Source organism: Scyliorhinus canicula, chromosome 2 (assembly GCF_902713615.1).
Source record: "Scyliorhinus canicula chromosome 2, sScyCan1.1, whole genome shotgun sequence".
Lineage (NCBI taxonomy): Eukaryota > Metazoa > Chordata > Chondrichthyes > Carcharhiniformes > Scyliorhinidae > Scyliorhinus > Scyliorhinus canicula.
This window is the reverse complement of record NC_052147.1, coordinates 8763710-8785133: the sequence shown is the minus strand read 5'-3', so window position 1 is coordinate 8785133 and position 21424 is coordinate 8763710. Positions and strand designations below refer to the sequence as shown.

General features: G+C 44.1%; 2 protein-coding genes across 2 annotated transcripts in view; one reads left to right on the top strand and one right to left on the bottom strand.

The window, feature by feature from the left end:
* ttc7b (tetratricopeptide repeat domain 7B) overlaps positions 1-21424 on the bottom strand; it is a 345224-nt gene that overhangs the window by 274761 nt on the left and 49039 nt on the right. The window contains exon 4 of the mRNA XM_038790445.1: positions 17350-17483. Coding sequence (XP_038646373.1) covers positions 17350-17483 — 134 coding nt within the window. The remainder of the gene's footprint in view (positions 1-17349; positions 17484-21424) is intronic.
* Positions 9500-10078, top strand: LOC119950729 (60S ribosomal protein L13-like). Its single transcript, XM_038773412.1, has 2 exons — positions 9500-9745; positions 9887-10078. Exons 1-2 carry the CDS (start codon positions 9500-9502, stop codon positions 10076-10078), a joined length of 438 nt encoding a protein of 145 aa, XP_038629340.1.

The window sequence follows — 21424 nt, the reverse complement described above, 5'->3', positions numbered from 1 at the left end:
GGGTGGAGCCAGGAGTGCAGGAGGCGAAAGAGGCCGGTGTGCTGGCCTTTGCGTCCCTAGTAGCCCGGCGAAGGATCTTGCTACAATGGAAGGATGCGAGGCCCCCAAGCGTGGAGACCTGGATCAATGACATGGCGGGTTTCATTAAGCTAGAGAAGGTCAAATTCGCCCTGAGAGGGTCGGTACAAGGGTTCTTTAGGCGGTGGCAACCTTTTCTCGACTTTCTGGCTCAACGATAGGGTACGGGGACAGTAGCAGCAGCAACCCGGGGGGGGAGGGGGGGGAAGGGGGAGGGAAAAGGGTGGGGGGGGGGGGCGGACGATGACTATGTTTGTTTATTTAATTTAAATTTATTTTTAAGTTCTTTTGTTGTTCATTGGGGTTGGGGGGGTGGGGGATGGGATACATGCGTCGATACGGTCTGGGGGTGTTACAGTTATTATGGGTTATTTTGTTGCATTTCATTGTTTGTCGTTATGTTTTATATTTTCTGTAAAAAATTCCAATAAAAATTATATTAAAAAAAAAAGAAATGCATAATTTCAGAGATACCCTCTCATTCTGCTAAACCCTGGGGAACACAGGCCTAGTCCGCCCAATCTCTCAAGGTTGGCCCTGTCTTGATGGTAATGGCACAGAGATGTATGCTGGGTGATGAAGTTACAGATTGCGATGCAATATTATTCTGCTGCTGCTGACACAAAGTGCCTCGAAGATGCCCAGTTTGAGCCGCTGGCTCTGTTGTGAATCAATCCCACTTCATTGTGGCAGCGCCACACAACACAATGGAGGGTGTCCTCATGATGTAGACAGTGCTTTGTTTGCAGGAGGACTCCTCCATGTCAGTATTTAAGTTCCATTTGAGCTTCCACCTATTCCACTATCTTAACCTTCTGTTCCTTTCTCCCTCATATCTAGCTTTCCCATGAATACATCTATGCTATTCATCTAAACATCTTCACGTGGTAGCAAGCTCCGGATTCTAACCACTTGCTGGATAAAAGATATTTCCTGAATTACCTATTGGATTTATTAGTGCCCATTCTTAGATTTCTGGTCCCAGGTTCTAGTCTCCCCCATATATGGAAATATATGGCTTTGCCCATTCAAAGGTCACCATCAGCTCACAGGTCAGCTGAAGAGACCCAGCTTGTTCAATCTTTCCTGATAGATATGAACTTTCAGCCTGGTATCATCCTTGTTAAAAAGTACTCAATCTTCCTCCAGTGTCTCGAAAACCTTTTCTCTGAATTAAGCAGGTTCATCCAAGGCTGTTTAGCACAGGGCTAAATCGCTGGCTTTGAAAGCAGACCCAGGCAGGCCAGCAGCACGGTTCAATTCCCGTACCAGCCTTCCCGAACAGGCGCCAGAATGTGGCGACTAGGGGCTTTTCACAGTAACTTCATTTGAAGTCTACTTGTGACAATAAGTGATTTTCATTTCATTCATTTCATTCAAAGACATCAGTGGTTACGGAGTGCAGCTCTTCACCGAGTGAGCATGGGAATTTTAAGGGTTCATTTTAAGGTCAATCCCTTTCGAAAATTTAGTTTGTTTTTCAAATTTAACTGCAATTTACTGTTAAAGTTAAGTATTTTTCAAGTCTTAGTCAGGGATAAACAAGCTGCCTAGAGGTTGGTAGCGAAGTTGAACTAGATTCCCGAGCCCATTAGAATTTCAGCTGGTACACATAGAGGTGGTCTTGCTATTTTCACAATATAAGCAAAGACAGCAGCTGGTTACATAGTGAGAGTTTGGGAATTTGGTGAATAAGTGCTGTTCATCTGCGCAGAGACTGTACATTTGTTTAAACCAGTTTAAAAGAGCTGGTAGCCTGCCACATTCTGAGAAAAACTCAATGTGTGACATCTGAGGGAGAAGCAAATAATTAGTTGCTGAGTATTTTGCTCATTTATCTTTTAAAACTCAGGTATTTTAGTAGCAATTCTAAGGTTTACTAGCAGTAGCAGGGTCTAGGTTTGTAAAGGCAGGGCAGGGCAGCTTGGCCACGTGGAATGCCCAACCTTTAACATGCAAAAGGTCTGAGGGCCTCCTGTGGCCTGGACACCACATGTGCAGGAAGTTCCACCAGGTGCAGAAACATGAGGTTTGGTTTTAGAACCCGAGGAACGACTGGAGTCACTATGACACATCTGTGAGGCTAAGAACAACGTGGAGCTCGTCATAATGCAGGTCAAGAGAGTATTAGCAGAAAGGGAGTGGGTGAATGCCTGGTTGTTGAGGGGTGGAGGACACCCAGAGTCCATCTCACTCAGTAACTGGTTCTCAATTTTGGCTACTCTGAGGCCGATGGCTCCTCAGAGGAGTGCAGGCAGATCCAGGACCGTGGCACCACGGATGGCTCAGCTGCACAGAAGAGGGAGAAGACTGCCAGAGCAATAATGATAAGAGATTCAATAGTTAAAGGAACTGATGGGTGTTTCTGCGACCAGAGACGTGACTCCCAAGATGGTACATTGCCTTCCTGGTGCCAGGATCAAGGATGCCGCTGTACAGCTGCAAGACATTCATATAGAGGGTGAACACCCAGAGCTTATGGTCCACATCTGTACCAATGAAATAGGTGGGATGAGGTCCTGAAAACAAGGCAGTAATTTCAGGATTACTCCCAGTACCACGTGCTAGTGAGTACAGAAATACAATAGAGCAAATGGCTGGAGAGATGCAGGAGGTAAGCTTTAGATTTTTGAGGCACTAGAACCGGTTCTGGGGCTGGTGAAATCTGCACAAGAAAGAAATTAGTATTCATAAAAAAGTAGTACTGAAGAAATTAATGAGACTGAAAGTGAGACATCCCCTGGAGCTGATTTTCTATATTTCAGAGTGTTGAAAGAATTGGCTGCGGAAATCATGAACGAATTGGTGATAATCTTTCAAAATTCTATAGATTCTGGTGTGGTTCCTGCAGTTTGGACGGTAGAACATGTAATCCATCTGTTGGAGCAGGGAGAGAGAAAACAGGAACCTACAGTCCTGATGGCCTGACATCAGTAGGGAAAATGCTGAAATCTATTATAAAGGATGCGATAACTGGACAATTTGAAAATAATGGTAGGATTGGACAGAGCCAACATGGGAAATCATGCTTGACAAACCTGTTTCTTTACATGGGAAATCATGCTTGACAAACCTGTTTCTTTATGATGCAAGAGAAAGGGAAATCATACTTGACAGACTTGCTTCTTTAGAATGCAAGGAGAATAGATAAGGGGGAACCAATGGATGCGGTGTATTTGGATTTTCAGAAGGCTTCTATAAGGCCCCACCCAAGAGGCTAGCAAACAAAATTAGAGCACATGTAATATATTGCCATGGATTGAAAATTGGTTAACGAACAGAGATCAGAGTCGGAATAAACATGTCATTCTCAGGTTGGCAGGCTGTGACTAGTGGGGTATTGAAAGGATCAATGTTTGAGCCCTTGCTATTTAGAATCAATATCAATAATTTGAATGTGGGGACCAAATGTAATATTTCCAAGTTTGCTGACAACACAAAATGAAATGGGAATGTGAATTGTGAGGAGGATTCAAGAGTCAAGTGTATTAGACAGGCAAGTGAGTGGGCAAGAGGCAGATGGACTGAGAAAAAAATATATGAAGTTATCCACTTTGCATTTTATTTTTCCTACCAGAGTACTTCTTTTAAATGATGAGATATTGAGAAGTGGTGATGTCTATAATAATATAATCTTTATTAGCGTCACAAGTAGGCTTACATTAACACTGCAATGAAGTTACTGTGAAAATCCCCTACATAGAACATACAGTGCAGAAAGAGGCCATTCGGCCAATCAAGTCTGCACCCAAGTCGCCACATTCCGGGTACGCGGAGGAAGAATTCAGAATGTCCAATTTACCTAACAAGCACGTCTTTCGGGACTTGTGAGAGGAAATTACAGTGATTAGCATGGAGGCTTCACAGCGCCAGGGTCCCAGGTTCGATTCCTTGCTGGGTCACTGTCTGTGCGGAGTTTGCACGTTCTCCCAGTGGCTGCGGGTTTCCTCCGGATGCTCCGGCTTCCTCCCACAGTCCAAAGACGTGCAGGTTACATGGACTGGGTGTGAAAAATTGCCCTTAGTGACTAAAAAAGGTTAGGAGGGGTTATTGGATTACAGGGATAGGGTGGAAGTGAGAGCCTAAGAGGGTCGGTGCAGACGCGATGGGTTAAATGGCCTCCTTCTGCACTGTATGTTCTATGTTCAATGAAACTGGAGCGCCCGGAGGAAACCCACGCAGACACAGGGAGAACGTACAAACTCCACACAGACAGTGACCCGAGCCGGGAATCGAACCCAGGTCCCTGACACTGTGAAGCAACAATGCTAACTACTGTGCTGTAGTGGGTCACATACCAGGGTGTTCTTGTACACAAGTCTGTGAAAGCCAGCATGCCAGTGCAGGAGGCAAAGTTGGCGTTTATTGTAAGATAATCGGAGTACAGGAGTAAAAAGATGTCTTGCTGCAATTGTATAAAACCTTGGTGAGACTGCATCAGGAGCAGTGTGTTTTGGTCTCCTTGCAGGAGGAAAGATATACTTGACATAGAGGTTCACCAGGCTGATTCCTGGTATGGCAGCATGTCGTACGAGGTCTGCATTGTCTAAAGCTTCGCAGAATGAGGGGTGATCTCATTGAAACATACATATTTTTAAAAGGATCCCTAGGAGTCTGGATAGTCTTGTTTGTGTGCGCGTACGTATAATATATATATACACACAGTCAGACATTTTTTAAATGAGGTTTTACTACCCATGAAGTTAAAGATATGGGTTAAACGTTTAGTGATTATGAGGAAGAAAAACACAAAGTAAAACAAAAAACTTTATTGTTGCCTCGTGAGTGGTCAAGTGACCCGGTCACAGAGAAAGGGCAGAGGGGAGAGTTCAGTGCGTGTCAGAGGGGTCCGGAATTTTAAGTTCCCTGATAAGACTGCATGCCTCTTAGAGACAGTAGTTGTCTGAATAGTCAGTTATAGAACTTAGCGAAGTGATCAGTTTGGCAGAGGTGCTGCAGGAATACTGAGTTTACGGAACTAATTTGTTTGCTCTGGTGCGAGTTTAGAGTGTGGGTTTTGGGTGTCACGGGGACAGATCGGAATATGATGAAAAGCATCAAGTGAATGCTCAGGAATTCACTGGAAGAAAACTGTTTGCAACTATGCCAGTCCTAGAAGAAGCTTTTATGTCAAGCTAGGGGCTGAGTTGTGTGTCTATAAAGATACTGCTGAGGTAAACGAAGAGTGGGATTTGAACTGTCTTGTTGTGTCTGTATGAGTTCTTTGCAACCCTTTTGTCCGGTGTAATACAGTTCACTTCCCTTGTTTTTTTTTTAAATTTAGAGTACCCAATTCACTTTTTCCAATTAAGGGGCAAATTCGAGTGTCTGATCCACCTACCCTGCACATCTTTTGGGTCGTGGGGCCAAAACCCATGCAAACACGGGGAGAATGTGCAAACTCCACACAGACAGCGACTCAGAGCCAGGATCGAACCTGGGACCTTGGCGCCGTGAGGCAGCAGGGCTAACCCACTGCGCCACCGTGCTGCCCGCACTTCCGTTGTTTTAATATTTTGTATTAAGAAATGATCAGCAGACTCCTGTGACATTATTCAGTAGCGTTCCTCCATGATTTCTGAAAAACACTTAGGATCTATTAAGCCAAGTTTCACTCTGGGATCAGACTTGTCCAGTATTAATAGCAGCTGGGATGAATGGTTTACAGTTATGTTCAACAAGAAATCGATAGATTATGTCGAAGGGATATGGGGATAATGTAGCAACCTGACATTGAGACAGGCTCGAGGGGCTGAATGGTCATTCCTGCTCCTATTTCCTATGTTCCTGTATAAGAATCCCAGAACTCTTCACAGTATGCCGAGTGTGGTCTAATCAAGGTTAGCATATCTGTTTTACAATTCTATCCCACTTGAAAAGAACGCCGGTTCTAAGCTGGCTTTTCTAAATGCTCTTAACTTGTGTGGTTACTTTTAGTGATTTGCGTGTTTCAGAGGAGGAGGAGGAGCGATGAAAAAAGGGGAAGGACAGGAAGAATGAATGTAGTCAAGGTAATTTAGGATTAATTAATTCATACCGGGCAATGAATAACTTCGGGCAATTTTTTTCTAAATCAGCAATAAAAAGTAGACATAAATGAAATGGTGGAACTTTCCACTGTGTCACTCTGCCAGCTGATCTTAAACATGAGAGAGAGAGACAGAGGCAGAGACAGACATTGTTCTGATTCGAGTAATACAGTACAGTTACCATATGGCAACATAATTCTCAATTCCATGAATATTTCTCTGCAAAATACTAATACTGGAGGGACAAATCTGTGTGTTCTGTTATGTTTCAGGTCTCCTCCCTTTAGCAAATCAGCATCGCTCTCTGACCCCAGTGAGCGAGATTTATGTAGCGGTTCAGTTTCAGGGCACCATTTAATGAATCCTGGCTGCCTGACTGCACTTTGACCAAAGCAAGTTAATTTTTAAAAACTGGATATCAACAAGACTGGGGGAAAACAAACAATTACTGTTCGGAATAAAAGTAGCCCTTTCCTGCAGCATCACAACATCAGTTCTAAATTAAACGATTCACAGCTATTATTTTAATATAGCATGCCTTCTCTTTGGCTTAACCTTCATTATAATCTCGGTTATGTATCTCTCTTGGGAAATGCCTCGTACTGAGGAGACTATCTCCTCATTGCAAATGCAGACTAACACCTGTTTTTGTTACACCATCACCATCTGTCTAACTCATCCTGTCCTTGCCAACATCAAAACATTCGCATTGCAGCAAGGCCTGGACAAAAATCAGGCTTCGGGTTGATAAGGGGCTGGTTTAGCACACGGCTAAATCGCCGGCTTTGGAAGCAGGCCAGCAGCACGGTTCAATTCCCGTACCAGCCTCTCCAAACAGGCACCGGAATGTAGCGACTAGGGGCTTTTCACAGTAACTTCATTTGAAGCCTACTTGTGACAATAAGCGATTTTCATTTCATTTCATAAGTGACAACTAACATACAAGTACCAGACAATAACCAACACGACAAGAGAGAATCTCCCCATTTCCCCGTGACATTCAATGGCATTACCATCGCTGAATCGCCCACCATTAACATCCCGAGGGGTTACCATTGACCAGAAACTGAACTGGACCAGCCAATTAAATATGGTGACTACAAGAGCAGATTAGAAGCTAAGAATTCGGAGGCGAGTGTCTCACCTCCTGGCTCCCCAAAGTCTGCTTGACTGACACACACACAGCGGGTGTGATGGAATACTCACCACTTGCCTGGATAAGTGAAGCTCCAACAACACAAGAAGCTTGTGACCATCCAGGACAAAGTTTAAATCAGCCGCCCATCCAACACAAGAAACATACACACAAGGCCATGGTGTATAAAAATATACAGCTCCTTTGACAGCACCTCCTAAACACATGACCACTACCACCTAGAAAAATAAGAGCAGTGGGCACATGGAACACCACCACCTGCATGTTGTATTCCAGGCATCCATCATCCTGATTTGGAATTATATTGCCATTCCTAACTTGTTATATGCCAGCAATCAAACCAGGGACCAGCCTAGTCTATGGGGTCCAGTATTACTTCAGCAGGTAAATTAGGCCTGGTTTTCTGTCCATGGGACACATATGAAGATTGAATGGCTTTAACTTGCATATATCTTAAGCTACTGATAATGATCACATCTTGTAAATTAAGATTGATCTGCCAAGCACTAATACCAGCCATTTCTAAAATCTCCACCATCACAAAATTGCATTAGGTTAAACAGCGAGAGTGAGTAAAAAGCAGAGAGACGTGCATTGTTTGGGTTTCAGAGGTTGCAGACAACTTGTGGGCTGCAGTTCAGAGACCCCTGCACTACGTTAAATCATGAGATCTGCTCTCTTGTCTGTTTTATACTGACAACAGCACTTCAAATGAGGTCAGCCGCTGACATCAGCTGAAGCTATAGCCGATGTTAACGTTATGGCTAATGAGCAATCAAGCAGCGAAAAACATTAGCATCTGAAAAATAGCTCTGCTTTACACAGACAGAGGTGGGAGAGTACATTGTCACCATCAATTAAACAAACTCTACTCTATCATCCTGAAAATAGGGTGACTCAATAATAATTCATAATTGTACAATTATTAATACAAAGCTGGTCTATGTTGCTATGCTGACGACATGCTGTAGTAGAAAAACAGCAGTATTATAGTTCACAGCGTACAACAAATTATCCTGGTAAAATGCAGCCTAATTGCTGTAAATAGTCTGACAATCTTGTTTCTCGAGAACTGTCAGCATGCTATTGGCTGTGTCAGTTTTTCCACTTCCCTCACGTGTTCGATCTCTCTCTCTCAATGTGCGGTCCTTTGTCTCTTCTGCTCTAATCCAGATACTGTGTCATTGTCAAAGCTGCAAATGGGTGCAATTGTCGTATTGCAGAAGAATCTTTGTCACATCTCCACAAGGACTATTGGCAGTCACTCCCACCAAGACTGTCAACCGCAGTTGAATCTATGACAGGTGGATTGGTGAGGATGAGGTCAAGTATGTTTTCCCCTCTGGTTGGCCCCCTCACTACCTACCATAGGCCCAGACTTGTTCAGCTTCGTCAGTAGTGGTGTTACCGAGCCATGCTGATGGACATTAATCCCCCACCCCCCCCGCGGAGTACATTTCTTAGAATCCCTACAGTGCAGAAAGAGGCCATTCAACCCATCGAGTCTACGCCAACCCTTGGACTGAGGGTGGGGAAACCGGAGTACCCGGAGGAAAACTACGCAGATGTAGGGAGAAAGTGCACAGTCACCCAAGGCCGGATTCTGACCCAAGGCTCCAGTTGTGTGAGGCAGCAATGCTAGCCACTGTGCCACCATGCCACCCATTCTACGCCCTAGCCATCCCAGTGCTTCCTTGAAGTAGTATTCAACACAGAGGAGTGCTGATTCATCAGCCGAGGTGGGGCAGTAGTTTCTTTTTATTTGTTCATGCGACATGGGTGTCGCAGGCTGTGCCCACCCCTAATTGCCCTTGAGGGGGCAGTTAAGAGTGAACCACATTGCTGTGGGTCTGGAGTCACATGTAGGCCAGACCAGGTAAGGATGGCAGATTTCCTTCCCTAAAGGACCAGATGGGTTTTAACTACAATTGACAATAGTTTCATGATCATCACTAGACTTTCAATTCCAGATTTTTATTGAATTTTAATTTCACCATCTGCAGGTTAGGTGAGCTGTGTCTCCAGAGCTCTAGGACTCTGGTTTACTACTCCAGTGACAATAACATTACGCCACCACCTCCCCATGTTTTTGTGGTGATTGAATACAACTGAGTGGCTTGCTCGGCCATTTCAGACGGCATTTACGAGTCAACGGCATTGCTTCGGCCATTTCCCTCCTGAAGGCCATTTCCCTCCCTCCCTTCATTAAGCAGCCACGGCCCCAAATCAGAACAGAATGATACTGAACCCTAATTTCCACAAGGACTGGCAGAAAAGAGTCTGCACTTGGTTCAACCAGCCAGCCAGAAAAGTCTGCAGGCGCAAGGCACGGTTGGCTAAAGCATGTCGCATCGCTCCACGTCCAGTTGCTGGCCTCCTTCAACCAGTTGTTAAGTGTCCCACTATCAGATATCACACTAAAGTACGTGCTGCACGAGGCTTCAGCCGGGAGGAGCTAAAGGATGCAGGCATTAACAAGAGGGTGGCATATACTATTGGCATTGCTGTTGATTACAGATGCCACAACAAGTCAACTGAATCTATTCAGTGTAATGTTCAACGTCTGAAGGAATATCGCTCCAAGTTAATCATCTTCCCAAGAAAGGTTTCAATGCCCAAGAAGGGAGATTCTTCTGCTGAAGAAATTAATGCAGCAAAGCAGCTAACTGGGCCTGCCATGCCAATCAAGAATATTTACAAAAGGGAGGGGGCCCGGGTGGTCTCTAAGGATGAGAAGTATTTCAAGGTCATTGCAAGCCTCCGTATGGCTCATGCAAATGCACGTTTGTTTGGAATCCGTGCTAAGAGAGCATAGAACAGCAGAGCAGGATGTTGAGAAATAGTAAAATATAAAATATCTGGAACTATTCAATAAATAACCAGTACTTCTTAAAGAAGAAAAAAAAGTCAACGGCATTGCTGTAGATCCGGAGTCACATGTAGGCCAGACCAGGTAAGGGTGGCAGATTTCCTTCCCTAAGGTCATTAGAGCCAGATGGGTTTTTACAACAATCGACAATGGTCATCATTAGACTTTAGTAGGTGGTAAACAGCAAGAGGTTTCCTTGCCTATGGTTGACCTGATACCACGAGACCTCGTGGGGCCAGAGTCAATTCATAGAATCCCTACATTGCAGGAGGCCACTTGGCCCATTGAATCTGCACCAACCCTCTGAAAGAGTACTTCACCCAAGCTCACTTCCCCCACCCTATCACATTAACCCCTTAATCTAACATGCACATCTTTTTGGACACTAAAGGGGCAATTTAGCATAGCCAATCCACCTAACCTGCACATCATTGGACTGCGAGAGGAAACCGGAGCACCCGGAGGAAAGCCATACAGACACAGGGAGAAAGTGCTAACTCCACACAGACAGTAACCCAAGGCCGGAACTGAACCCGGGTCCCTGGCGCTATGAAGCAGCAGTCTAACCACTGTGCCACTAATGTTGAGAACTCCCCGGCCAATTCCTTCCCAGCTGTATACCATTGTGCTGCCACCACCCCTGGTGGATCTGCCCTGTCATTGAGACAGGACATACCCAGGGATAGTGATGGTGGTGTCCGGGACATAGTCATACAGTACTTGATTAGTCTGTGGGACAGCTGACAGCTGTCCCAATTTCACAAGCCCCCAGATATTAGTAATGAGGAATTTTATCCTCCACTTCTCTTTTATTCTGTTCCTTTTAAAATCTTCATCTGTAATGCACTCCGTGTTCTAATTAGGGTTGTCAACCCTCTAGCATAATCCTGGAGTTTCCACGGATGGAAGATTAATCTTAAAAAGATATTGCTCGGAGTAACCGAAAGGGAAAATCAGAGGGGTATAAAAAGAAATTAAGCTCTTTTATTAGTTACGAAAACGTCGGTGATGGAAAATAAAAAGCTGTCTGACGAATCGTCAAGAATCATCTAATCAGATAATGAAGAGTCTGCTGATTTTCACATTGGCACGGGAGAAGGGTCTTGTTGGAGGTGATGAAACCTCCATGATTATATTCAGATAGAGCTGGCAATCCTAGTTATAGGTTCAGGGTCCACAGATACCACCTGCCCTGTGAAATGCAGGTTAACCAGCAGAAATAAATGAAAATTGTCGGTAGATTTGAGGCTGTTTACAATTGTCCACTGTCTTCATCAGATGCTATGAAGGCGAGCAAGAGCATCAGATGGAAAGCACGTAATTGTTCTAGTTTTTTCAAAATATATTCACGCTAAAAGGTGTTTGGTGTTTTTTTTTTTAAGTATGTTCCCTATCTGCCAGTCACTGTTTTGCAAGTTTCATATTTGTGTCGATCAATGAGAGGTGAGCCGTAAACATTGTGAATGTTAATGTTTTCAAGTGGGATGCACATGCCACATGCAAGGCAGTCAAATAATACTAATTCGGTAAATGTTAGACAAAGCCACAGAAACGGAACCCAGGTCAGTTATGGACTATCGTCTAATCGACTGAAACAATGCAAATGGTCCTTTGGTCCATCACCCTCACTCTCTGAACTCCGACAGTGCAGGGGGCCATTCGGCCCACTGTGTCCTTGCCAACTCTCTGAAAGAGCACCCTATCTAGGCCTCCTCCCCTGCCCTATCCCCGTAACCCCACCAAACGTGCACATCTTTGGGCACTAAGGGGCAATTTAGCATGGTCAATCCACTTAACCTCCACATTTTTGAACTGTGGGAGGAAACCCACACAGGGAAGGGGAGAGAGTGCAGGCTCCGCACAGTCACCCAAGACGGGAATTGAACCCAGGTCCCTGGTGCTGTGAGGCAGCAGCGCCAACCACTGTGCCATCATGCCACCCTATCTAGTATTAAAAAATCTGCAGGCTATAGGAGAGCAGAACGAGATTAGCTGAGTTGTACTTGTGGATAGCCAACTGGCCACCTCCTGTAACCATGTTATAACACATTACTTATATTCTCCTTTGTTACCTCCCAACAGTCTTCCATATGAGCACATCTTTTTAAAAGTATCAAACGGATCACGTGATGCAGGCGTGGGAATAGCGGCGTTACCGTGGGCTCTAGTCCTACTCATCATTTAATCCCCTCATTTATCCTGTTTGCGCAGCACGCACTACTTAATCGGGGAGTTAATATTCCTTAGTATGTTCCGAGAAGATTTTTAGCTCGGTGGATGGTGTTGAAAAAAAGCTGAGGAATCCTAAAATAATTGTCGGAAAAAGGGAGAAGTCGGATGCAACTGGGGTGGAGCGGACACTTCGACATGGCAACCTGATTCTCAAGCGGCCTCGTGATCCTGCACTCTCGAAGGTGTTGCAGATGATGACTTCATTGATGATAAACTCAGCTTATTGGTACAGAATATGAGCGCTCACGAAACTGAGATGCAAAGTGCTAATAAATGGTCGATAAAACGGAGGACAGAATTCCGATTGTCAAGAGTGCAACTTCCTCAGCTGAAGCCCACCTGCATTTCCAGGAAACCCAAGTTCATGGAATGTTAGATATCCTAGAGGATCTGGAGAACAGAGCCTGAAGAAAAATGCCCGGGCCGTCGGTTTGCCAGGAGTGGAGGGGAAGCTCCCTATTACATTTTGAGAGAGCTGGCTGCCATGTTTTCGGAAACTGGGCGTATCAAGTTGCAAAGGACACACCATATCCGGTCTCTGAAGCCGAGGGACAATAAATGTCCCCAGCCGTAATTATCCATTTATATAACTTCGGAGATTGCCAGTGTTGGAGGTGGTGGTGTGGTGGGACTGGTCTACATGGGGGTGGGGGGTCTCTTTCTTTCAAGACTTCACAGCTGCAATGCTGCAGAGGCACAGAGGCTTCAATGAAATGAAAAAGCGACTTAAGTCTGTCGGGGTGAATTATGCCCTGCTTTATCCTGCAACATCCTGAAAGTGGCTAATGTAACTCTGCTGTTTAAGAAGTAAGAGGGGCAGAAGAGGGGAAATTGTAGGCCGGTTAGCCGGATTTCGGTCATTGGTAAGATTTTGGAGTCCATTGTTAAAGATGGGAGGATGGGATCACGGAGTACTTGGAAGTGCATGATAAAATGGGTTATGAGTTTGGGGAGGGGGGGGGGGGGGGGGGGGGGGTGTTGGATAATGTATACAGGAGGTGGAGGGAAGTGAGGCTCCAAATGAAGAGACTGAACTTTTGCGCCTCACCCGTGACAGCACATTAGAAACACACCACAAGTCTATTAGGCTGTCAGCATTCTTCAGTAGCTTCTCAGAGGAGTATCCAGTGCTGAGTAAAACAAACAATCTGTTGCTATTGCCCTTAACGACATTCTACATGTGCAAGATTGGAGTTTCCTCCTCACAAAGATGAAGACAGCACAAAGGAACCAGTTGAATTCTGTACCTGATATTCGTATTGCCCTTTCCTCTTGTGAACCTGACTGGAGTGAGTTTGTGAGGACCAAGCAGACTCACCTGTCACATTAAAGGTAAGTGAAAATGGTGGATCGCGAAAGTCACCGATGTGGGTTGCGAAGGCCGGCCAGTTGGTAAAAGTGGGTCCCGGGAAAAAAAGTCTGAAAATTACTGTTCTAGGGTGAAGATGTATGAAGGCATGCCCGGAGGTGTGTTGGGCAGATTAATGTTTTGCCAAGAGATTAGATTTAACATCTGACCGTTCTGTGGCCCTTCATTTAAACAGTGAATGTATTTATCACTTGTTCATAGCATGGAGGAATGCTGGGCTCTCCAGAGACTTAGAGATAGTGCCATCATCATCAAAGGGACAAGTGTAGGATATCTAGGACGTCTCAATACATTGATTTAAAAAAAAATAAATTTAGTGTACCCAATTCATTTTTTCCAATTAAGGGGCAATTTAGCATGGCCAATCTAACTACCCTGCACATCTTTGGTTGTGGGGGAGAAACCCATGCAAACACAGGGAGAATGTGCAAACTCCACACGAAGAGTGACCCAGAGCCAGGATCGAACCTGGGACTTCGGCGCCGTGCTGCCCTACATTCTGATTTTAAATAATGACAGCAGACTCATAGTCTGCATCATATTTGATGGCTGCCGTTGCTACCAACAACTCAAGTTGCTCTGGATTACAAAATTACCAGCTGATGATTACCAAGTGTAGCGTTTGCTTTTGGAAAGTTGTTGATAATGGACTTTGGTATGAACATGGAAGTAATTTATACCATTTTCCCAGCAGCTACAGAGCAATTCGCGATTTTGCATTGTTTGGGTAGCAGAGTAATGAGTACACTTGGCGACAGCATCAAGGGTGCAGTCTGGCCCTGGTTTGACACCCGGTGCACGCAGTATCTTTGTGGCATTTTACAGTGCAGCACCCTCTTCAGGCAGCCAGAGAAAAACATACCGAGGAAGTTTGTGTGCAGGGCGATTCAAGTGCACAAAGCGGAGGGTAACGGCTACAGATAAAAGGTCAGGCACAATTTAACTGAATGTAGAACAGGCGCAAGCAGCTGAATGGCCAATTCCTGTTCCTACGTTCTGAAAGATTAGCACCCATTTTTCCTGTACAACGCATCTGTTTCTGGTCATCCATTTGAGTACAAAATCTAGGAAAACCTACCCTACAGCACTGCTCCTGTACCGGGTGCAGTGCTTGTGGGGTAACTACAGCGTTGTGTTAAATTCTATAGTTGTCTCACAATATCATTCACGTCCTGTAAAATGAAAAAGAACTTTAACTTCGACAATCATTTAATTTAAATTTCCTGCTTGCTCTCAGCAAGTTCATACCTATTAGATTTAATTTAACTAAAATACTGGGATAACATTCCCTTAAATATGAAATTGGCTCAAGTTCCTTCAGGTGCTTGTCAGAAAGGTTTTAGAAACATAGTCAGCTTGACTAGCCAGAGTGCTTCATTTAATTGGATCCTACTAAGTCAGAAAATTATCCTGGGCCATTTGCTAGACGTTCTTAATTAGTGAGCCTAAATGTTTTATTTGGTGATTTATAGTCCCACTAAAGGTCCAGCTGAAAAATAGTTTGAGCTAACACCCTTTTTTCTCCCATTTGTGTTATAGTACCGTCGCCAAGAAGAATTCTGCTGAACTGGCAATTAAACTGGCGAGGAAAAAAAGGACATGTATTTAAATTTCATTGCACCAGCTCCTTCATAAGTGTCGTCAAAGACTTCACATGAATCAGTGTGAAGTGACAGTTAAATAGGCCTGTGCGACAGTCAACAATGCACACTGAGATTTCACAAAACAGAAGCGAGGCAAACAAATACATTTTTGGTGGTGTCAAGGGTGGAATGTTAGACAGAACATGGGGTAAAACGGAGATAGCATGAACTTTGACCTATGCCTGAGGGTGTGGAATAAGGGTATAAGAAATATGAGCAGGAAGGAATAGGCCATTCAATTAGATCACTGCTCAACTTTTACCTGCTTACCACTTACCTGCCCTATCCCCCATATCCCTTGATTCTCATCGGCTAAACATTCCAAAGCATTCCAAAGATTCACCACACTGAATGAAGACATTTCTCCTCACCTCAAGTCACAAATGGGCAATCCCTTATCCTGAGTCTGTGATTCCCTAGCTCCAGACTCCCAGTCTGGGGAAACATCCTTCCAGCATCTACCCTGTCAACGCCACTAAGAATTTTATATGTACTAATGAGAGGAATCATCTAAATCCCAGAGAATATAAACCGTTCTACTCAATCTATTTTATTGGAGTCTTCTCCCATCTCGTGAACTTTTGCTTCCCCCCCTCTAAGACAGCTATATCCTTCCTAAGGCAAGGAGACCAAAATATACATAGTACTCCAGGTGTGGTCTCATCAAAGCCCTACATAATCGCAGCAAGTCTTCCTTGTTCTTATACTCAAACTCCTTTGTAATAAAGGCTGTAATTCCATTTGACTTCCTAATTGCTTACCGTACCTATATATTAACTTCCCATGATTTGTGTACAAGGACACCTAGATCCTTTGAATATCCAGCTTTTCATTTAAGGTAAGCAAAGATGTGGGCGTGGAGGAAGGAGAGAATAAAGGAGGGCGTAGAGGCAGGGGAAAGGGACAGAAAGAAATAGTAAAAGCATTTACATCCTGGTTTAGCCCAATGAATGTCGCAATGTGCTTTAGAACAGATTTCCTTTTCTTCTTCATTGTGTTTGCAAACAGCTGCCAAATTATATACAAGGTTTCACAAGGCAGTGGGATGAATGAGCATTTGATCTGGTTTTGGCATTAATTTAGGGAGAGATTCTAGCCAGTTAGGGATTAAGCTGCAGCGATTCTGTCATTGCATTGCAAGAAGAATGAAGGTGAATAGCAATGACCGTGTGCAATCTGGAGGAATGTACGGTGGAACGGTTAGCAAAAAGATGAGTGCAAAGTAAGATGACATGTGGAGAAGGACAACCACAGGAAAGAAAGGAAACACTTAACAAAACTTCCCCAGAAAAGAGAAGGCTGAGAGGTGGACCGATAGAGGTCCTCAAGATTATGAAAGGGTTTGATAGGATATATGTGACAAAGAGGTTTTCACTTGTGGGGGCCACGAATATAAAAATGTCAATAATAAATCCGATAAGCAATTCAGCAGACATTTCTTTATCCTAAAAATGGTACTGCAATAGAATGGTTGGACCAAATGTGCTGTACATTTTATGGAATGTTTTGAAGATGGACCAGATTGGGAGAAAACAGCCTTGGTAAAACATGAAGTTAAAGGAGAAAGGACAGGCCATCACCAACTGCACAGAGTACTGAGGTGAGATAACTGTGGGGGGAGGTTTAAGTGAGAGGCTGTGTGAAAGTTCCTTGTGTGGTAGAGCAGGGTGTCAGTGTTTAAGACAATATTGGCTGACTGTTCATGTGGAAGAGTGGTGTTTCTCAAACACACATTACCAAGATGACCAGTCATCCTCCCAATTGGCAACTGGTCAGAGCTTCCAGGTAATTGTTAATTTAAGCAAATTGCAATTTGTGAAATTACCAAAGAAAGGGGGGTACTGAGAAGGGATCACTTTCCTCAGAGATTTCAATAAGGAACAAAACAAAGAGTTATAGGCACTGTTACAAAAGATTAAGATCAGTGTAATCCTTTTAACATTAGCAGTAAAGCCCAAGCAGATTCTTCTTACCCTTTCAGTTTCTTGTAAATAAAGCAGAGCTATATCACCAGCTTTCTCATAACATGTAATTATTTCTTGTTCAGTATCGGGCTGCAGATCATTTCTTGGCGATGCTGCTGTTACTAGCTTCTCCAGGCACAGACCTAAGGAGAAAAAACATAATTATAAACTGAACTGGGTTCGACTCCCTCAGTGGCACAATGGAGAAGTGCATAAAGCAGAAATGAACACTCCATGGCCCTAGATTTGCTGGCTAACCTGTATCGAGTCTGCTCAGATTAGGACAGTTATAAGGGAACTATCATCGGTTTCAGATTTGGAGGCTTATTCAAGGAATGTGGTTGGGGGTCTGCACCATCAACAAGTTATATAGCACATTCAACTTCGAACATGTGCCCCAAGCTTTTCCACATATACAAAAGGAAATTAGAAAATGTCATCAAAATGTGGTCAAAGATGATGAGGACCTTAAAGGAGGCCAGGACGATGGTGAAATTAGCAGGGTTAGAGGAATTTCAAACTTTGGGACATCTCAAAAATGGGGAAAAAATAATAACTTCACACTGTCCCTTCTGTGGATGGAGTTGCTTATTTTTTGGAATTGCCTTTCTTTGAGGACGACACCCAATTACAAAACTGATGTCCTGCATCTTAGCATCCAGCTCGAGGCCCAGACCTTGCAGTTTCCTATCTGACTGCCATGTGTCTGTTTTTTATTCTTTTCAATCTCTGTTGCCAGCATTGGGAGGGCTGGCTTCAACCTCTATAGACTCGGAATGCTAAGCAACCAATTCTTGTCCCATGAGTAGAGTCTTGACAGGCAGCCTACATGGGGCTTACATAAAGAGAAATACTCCCACACAATTGGTGTGTCGCTTTGTTAAGATTACTCAATATTCTTGGTAATCACAGAAAACAAATTGACATGAGTTTTCCAGCCAGTCGCGCTGCGGGATCCTTTGATCCCGCTGACAGTGCGCCCCCTGGAAACCCCGTTGACAATAGTGGAACCAGAAGATCTCGCCACAGGCGAATGGCGGGCCATCGTCACGAAACACGTGGTGGGTTGTCTGGAAAATCCCAACTGTTGTGTTTGATAAATTTAATAAGTAAATCTAATGAAGTAACAGAGGATTAATGAGGGTAGTGCAATTGATGCTGTGCATGTGGACTTGAAAGGTGTTTGATAAAGTACCACATAATAGACTTGTTAGCCAAACTAAAACTCATGGGACTGAAGGAACAGTGGCAGCACGAATGATGAATTGCCAAGGGGAGAGTAGAGGTGAATGGTTGTTCTTCACATTGGGAGTGTAATGGATTGGCATTCCATAGCAGTCGGCATTAGGATCACTGCTTTACTTGATAAATATTAATGACCTGGACCTGGCTGCGCAGAGCATAATTACCAAGTTTACAAATGAAAATCGCTTATTGTCACAAGTAGGCTTCAAATGAAGTTACTGTGAAAAGCCCCTAGTCGCCACATTCCGGCGCCTGTCCGGGGAGGCTGGTACGGGAATCGAACCGTGCTGCTGGCCTGCTTGGTCTGCTTTAAAAGCCAGCGATTTAGCCTGGTGAGCTAAACCAGCCCCATCAAATGATTGAACAGTAATAATAAAATGAGAAGGGTAGTAACAGATTTTGTAGACAGACTGGTAAATTGGGATGATGTGAGAAATGCAATATAATGTAAAAAAATGTAGTGATACATTTTGGTAGGAACAATGAGGAGAGGCAATTACAAACTAAATGACGCTCGGAGGGTGTTGAGATAGAGAGATCTGCCGTATATCTTTGAAGGTGCCAGGGCAAGTTGAAACGGTGGTTAGAAAGGTAGGTGCGAATAGAGATATAGAGAATTAAACAAAACAAGAACGTTATACTAAATCTCCAGAAAATACTAGTTAGGTTTCAAGTGGAGTACAGTGTTTAATTTTGGGCATCACTCTTTAAGAAAGAGGTCAACGGTCTTAAGAGGTTGCTGAGATTTATGGAATGGTACCAGGAATGAGGGACTTCAGTTATGTGGACAGTCTGGGGAAACTGAGGTTTTCCTCCTTAAAGCAGGGAAGGTTAAGAAAATAAGGAGTAATGATTTATTTCCAGTGGCAGAAAGGTTGGTGACCAGAGGACACGGATTCAAGGTATTGGTAAAAGAACCAGAGGTGACAAAAGGAAGCTTTTTTTTTGCACAGCGACTTGTGGTGGTCTAGAATGCATTGCTGAAAGTGTGATGGAAGCATATTCAATTGGATAAATGATAACTTGGAGCTCGAAATGGGATGGCTGAATGGCCTCCCTTTCATGTTGTATCATTCCATGATTCTAACTTATTGCACACATTTGGGTCCAGCTGTGAACAGAGCATATCTGAACTGCGTGGCGATATCATGGTCGGGACAGATTGAGGTCCAAAGTTGTAAATTTGTGTCCAGGACTTTAAAATCCATGCAGGTCTGGTATGTGCAGCGTTGGTCTCAATCCGGAATGCATTGTAAACAAGCTGAATTCAGGGCAACGCAGCCCCACCAGGTGGTGAAGTTACTTACAGTGACAGCAACTCTGAAATACAAGCGGGCTGTGAGACATGCAACAGCAACTTCCAGCAACTTTGCTCATAGGTTGCCATGGAAACTGAGTTAACCACCATGATTTATTCATTTTTAAAAAAAAACAGCATACCGCAGTAAAATATTTTGACTAGGGAATGACAGAAAGTGTTCAGCAGGGGGTAGTTAGCATAGGAGGAGACTCAAGTGGTCCCATTTTTAGTCTCTTATACATTGTAATGGCTTTAACCAAATTTATTTTGTTGCCATAGGAACTCATCGTGGCCAGACAAACTTTTTTTTTAAAAAACCAACCAACCAAGCCACAGCTTCACAAATATTTCAGACAAAATGTGGCTGCTGTGATGTTTATAACCTCACAGCAGCAACTTCAGCAGCAGGACCGATTCCAACGACTTGCCGCATAATTCGGAACGTCATTCACAACAGCAGGCAGTTATACAGACCCCTTTAACAGAGATTAGGCTAGGTCCTTCAATGATGGGAAATAAATGCCAAGAGGTAGTGGGAGATATCGGGGAGATGGCCGAAAACAAGCTTCAGCTTTGAAAAAGACAGGTTGGTGGAGGCCCTTAAAGTTGGAGGACAGAGATTTTTTTTTTTAAAGCGGCCCAAAGAGAGGGGTTTTGGTTTAACATCTCACCCAAGCACTAGGAACAACTGAGTCAGGGCAAAGGTTTTCGCAATAGTGAATTATGCAAGAGGCAGGCAAACTTAAGACGGAAGGCATGTGGCACGTTGTCAGACCATATATACCACATGACTTCAGACAATGCTGCCCAGAGGCAACATGCAAACAAGAGACTAAGGAAGGAATCTAAGGTACTACAATGGTGACTGTGCAGAGGCAACGGGAGCAGCAAACAGAGGAGAAACACAAGGGCAGTTGGACCACAATTGAGTTGAAAATAGAGGCGTCAGAAAAGGATGAAATGTTCAACTATCTTAAATGTTGCAAGTGAGGGGGTGAAGGCGAGGTTCCTGAATGTTAATGCGTTTATGCTGATCATTGGCAAGTTTTTATTTTTAAATATTATGAAAACATTTATTGAGATGCAGCCTCATTACAGGTCTCGGGGTGGGGAGAATGATAAATAGCAATGAATCTCCAGAACCAATTCTGAGGGGGTAGTTGGGAATTTGATGATCTGCTGAGAGACAATGCCTGAGGAGTGGGAGGGGGGGTGAGGTTATTAGGAGGTGCCTTTGGGCAGGGGCAACCGCTAGCAGGTTAGGCTGGTGAACTGAAGTAGGTGGTGGGGGAGAAGGCCAAAAGGGGATGGGGTAGGGGAAGCGCGGACAAAGGGGCCATCTGGGATGGGCTAGGTATAGGGTGGATTTAAGAGGGCGGGAGTTAAGTGGGGAAGATCACAGATGGTAGAGGGGATTGGAGGCACTAGCCTCCGATAAGGTTAGTAACATGGAACGTCCAGGGACTGAATGGGCAGGTTAAAAGGTCACGGGTGTTCACGCACCTCAGGAGCTTGAAAGCGGGGGTTGTCTTTCTGCAG

Coding starts and splice junctions, on each gene's coding strand:
- LOC119950729 (XM_038773412.1), top strand. CDS start 9,500: ATGATACTGAACCCTAATTTCCACAAGGACTGGCAGAAAAGAGTCTGC. Junction 9,746..9,886: donor ATGCAGGCATTAACAAGAGG/GTGGCATATACT, acceptor ATGCCCAAGAAG/GGAGATTCTTCTGCTGAAGA.